The 2,260-nt window shown below is 46.1% G+C and overlaps 1 protein-coding gene across 1 annotated transcript in view; it reads left to right on the top strand.

Annotated features, from left to right (window-relative positions):
- Positions 1–809: 809 nt before the first annotated feature.
- LOC112077818 (probable E3 ubiquitin-protein ligase HERC6) overlaps positions 810–2,260 on the top strand; it is a 10,105-nt gene continuing 8,654 nt past the window's right edge. Inside the window, 1 exon segment of the mRNA XM_070441842.1 lies at positions 810–872. Within this exon segment, the coding sequence (XP_070297943.1) occupies positions 810–872 (63 nt within the window).

The following is a 2,260-nucleotide window of genomic DNA, read 5'->3' as shown; positions in this document are numbered from 1 at the left end:
AGTTCATTGACTCCTGTTGACCTTGATTTTACATTCATGTGTGTTTAGTGACATCTTGTGCTCGGTCGACACTGACAGTATTGTACGCCCTTTTGGCTTGAGCCGTTGTAATTGTTGTATTTTCTCCTCAGACTGTTTAATGTTGCTGGAGAGAACGTGAGAGAGTCCTTTCCAGAGCTTTTAACTACAGAWTTATGCATTTTGTTCTTGTTTGTTTTATTTCAGGCTAAACCTTTATAGATTGTGATTTGTGAAACAGGTTTGTGTAGGTTTTGTTATTGTAAACAAATGCAACATGAGTCAATCTTATCCAGTTGCTTTAAAATGTGTATTTTGTAGTGTCAACTGCATCAAAGCGTTGTACGCCTAGGACTTAATGTTGTCATTTGATTGACAGATTTGATATGAGGTAGGACATGTTCTGTCTTCTCCTTTTTAAAGAGCGCATTGTCCATCCACACGGCTTATATGATACTGCTCCACGTGTGAACATTAAAATGATGATTTTTAGACCTGGTTTTTAACTTATAATTAATCAAAGTCCCGGTCTGTAACTCGGAAGGTTCCACCGTAGCCTACTGTTACATTTTCTAACAGGTGGAGGAACGGAAACTATTTCCATGGCGACAGAGACGAGCACCTTTCATTTTTCAAGATCGATTATAATTTCTAAATTTGAGCTATTCAATAAGGGATCAAAATGCTTACTTTAAGAGACGTTGGGATGTGTCAACGACTATGAAATGACGAATGACAGGATGTATCAAGGTTGGTTTCGAAAAAGCATTTTGACACAGCCTGTATCCCAGATGTGTCTGAATGTGTTCATTGAGTCTGACACGAAGGTGGTCCGTTTCTTGGTGTGTCCAACGGTGTGTGTCGAAGTGTCGATACCGTCCCTATCGTACCTGGACACATGCTGTGTTAGAATGTGTGTCYAAACCTGTCTGATCTTGATACTTGGTATTTTGTTGCAGCGTACATAACCTTAACTGTTTTAAATGCCAAACTTCAAATGGGATGAGGGAGCAGGGAGGAAGTGACATCGGTTGGGATATCCCAAGGATCGCTTTTGCCGAGTCGTCTCACCTCCATTCCGGTGGCAATACACGGTGTAAGAGACCAGAGGGGGGGGGGGGGGGGGGGTCAAAGCAATACACGTGTAGAGACCAGAGGGGGGGGGGGGTCAAAGCAATACACGGTGTAGGAACCAGAGGGGGGGTCAAAGCAATACACAGTGTAGAGACCAGAGGGGGGTCAAAGCAATACACGGTGTAGAGACCAGAAGGGGGGGTCAAAGCAATACACGGTGTAGAGACCAGAGGGGGGGGGGTCAAAGCAGTACACGGTGTAGAGACCAGAGGGGGGGTCAAAGCAATACACAGTGTAGAGAGCAGAGGGGGGGGGGGGGGGGGGGTCAAAGCAGGACACGGTGTAGGGACCAGAGGGGGGGTCAAAGCAGTACACGGTGTAGGGACGCAGAGGGGGGGTCAAAGCAGTACACGGTGTGGGACCAGAGGGGGGGGGGGTCAAATGTCAGATCATTAAAAGTGTGTCAGTTTAATTTCTGGGTTTTCATCTTCATGTCCCCTCTTATTCACACACACACACACACACATTCACACATTCACACACACACACACACACCACAACACACACACACACACACACACACACACACACACACACCACACACACACACACACACAACACACACACACAACACACAACACATCCCCTCATTCCCATCCACATCCATCTGAGTCCTCCAGAGGTCAAACACCAGTTAATGAAGACCAACACTGAGGAAAAGCCATCTGACCCCTACAGAGGTCAAACACCAAAGTTAATGAGACACACACTGAGAGAAGACATCTGATCCCCTACAGAGGTCAACACCAAGTTAATGAGACCACACTGGAGGGAAGAACATCTGACCCCTACAGAGGTCAAACACAGTTAATGAGACCACACTGAGAGAAGACATCTGACCCCTACAGAGGTCAAACACCAGTTAATGAGACCACACTGAGAGAAGACATCTGACCCTACAGAGGTCAAACACCAGTTAATGAGACCACACTGAGAAGAAGACATCTGCCCCTACAGAGGTCAAACACCAGTTAATGAGACCACACTGAGAGAAGACATCTGACCCCTACAGAGGTCAAACACCAGTTAATGAGACCACACTGAGGAAAGACATCTGACCCCTACAGAGGTCAAACACCAGTTAATGAGACCACACTGAGAGAAGACA

Source organism: Salvelinus sp. IW2-2015, unplaced genomic scaffold (genome assembly GCF_002910315.2).
Source record: "Salvelinus sp. IW2-2015 unplaced genomic scaffold, ASM291031v2 Un_scaffold4943, whole genome shotgun sequence".
NCBI classification, from domain to species: domain Eukaryota; kingdom Metazoa; phylum Chordata; class Actinopteri; order Salmoniformes; family Salmonidae; genus Salvelinus; species Salvelinus sp. IW2-2015.
This window is presented reverse-complemented; position numbering and strand designations above follow the sequence as displayed.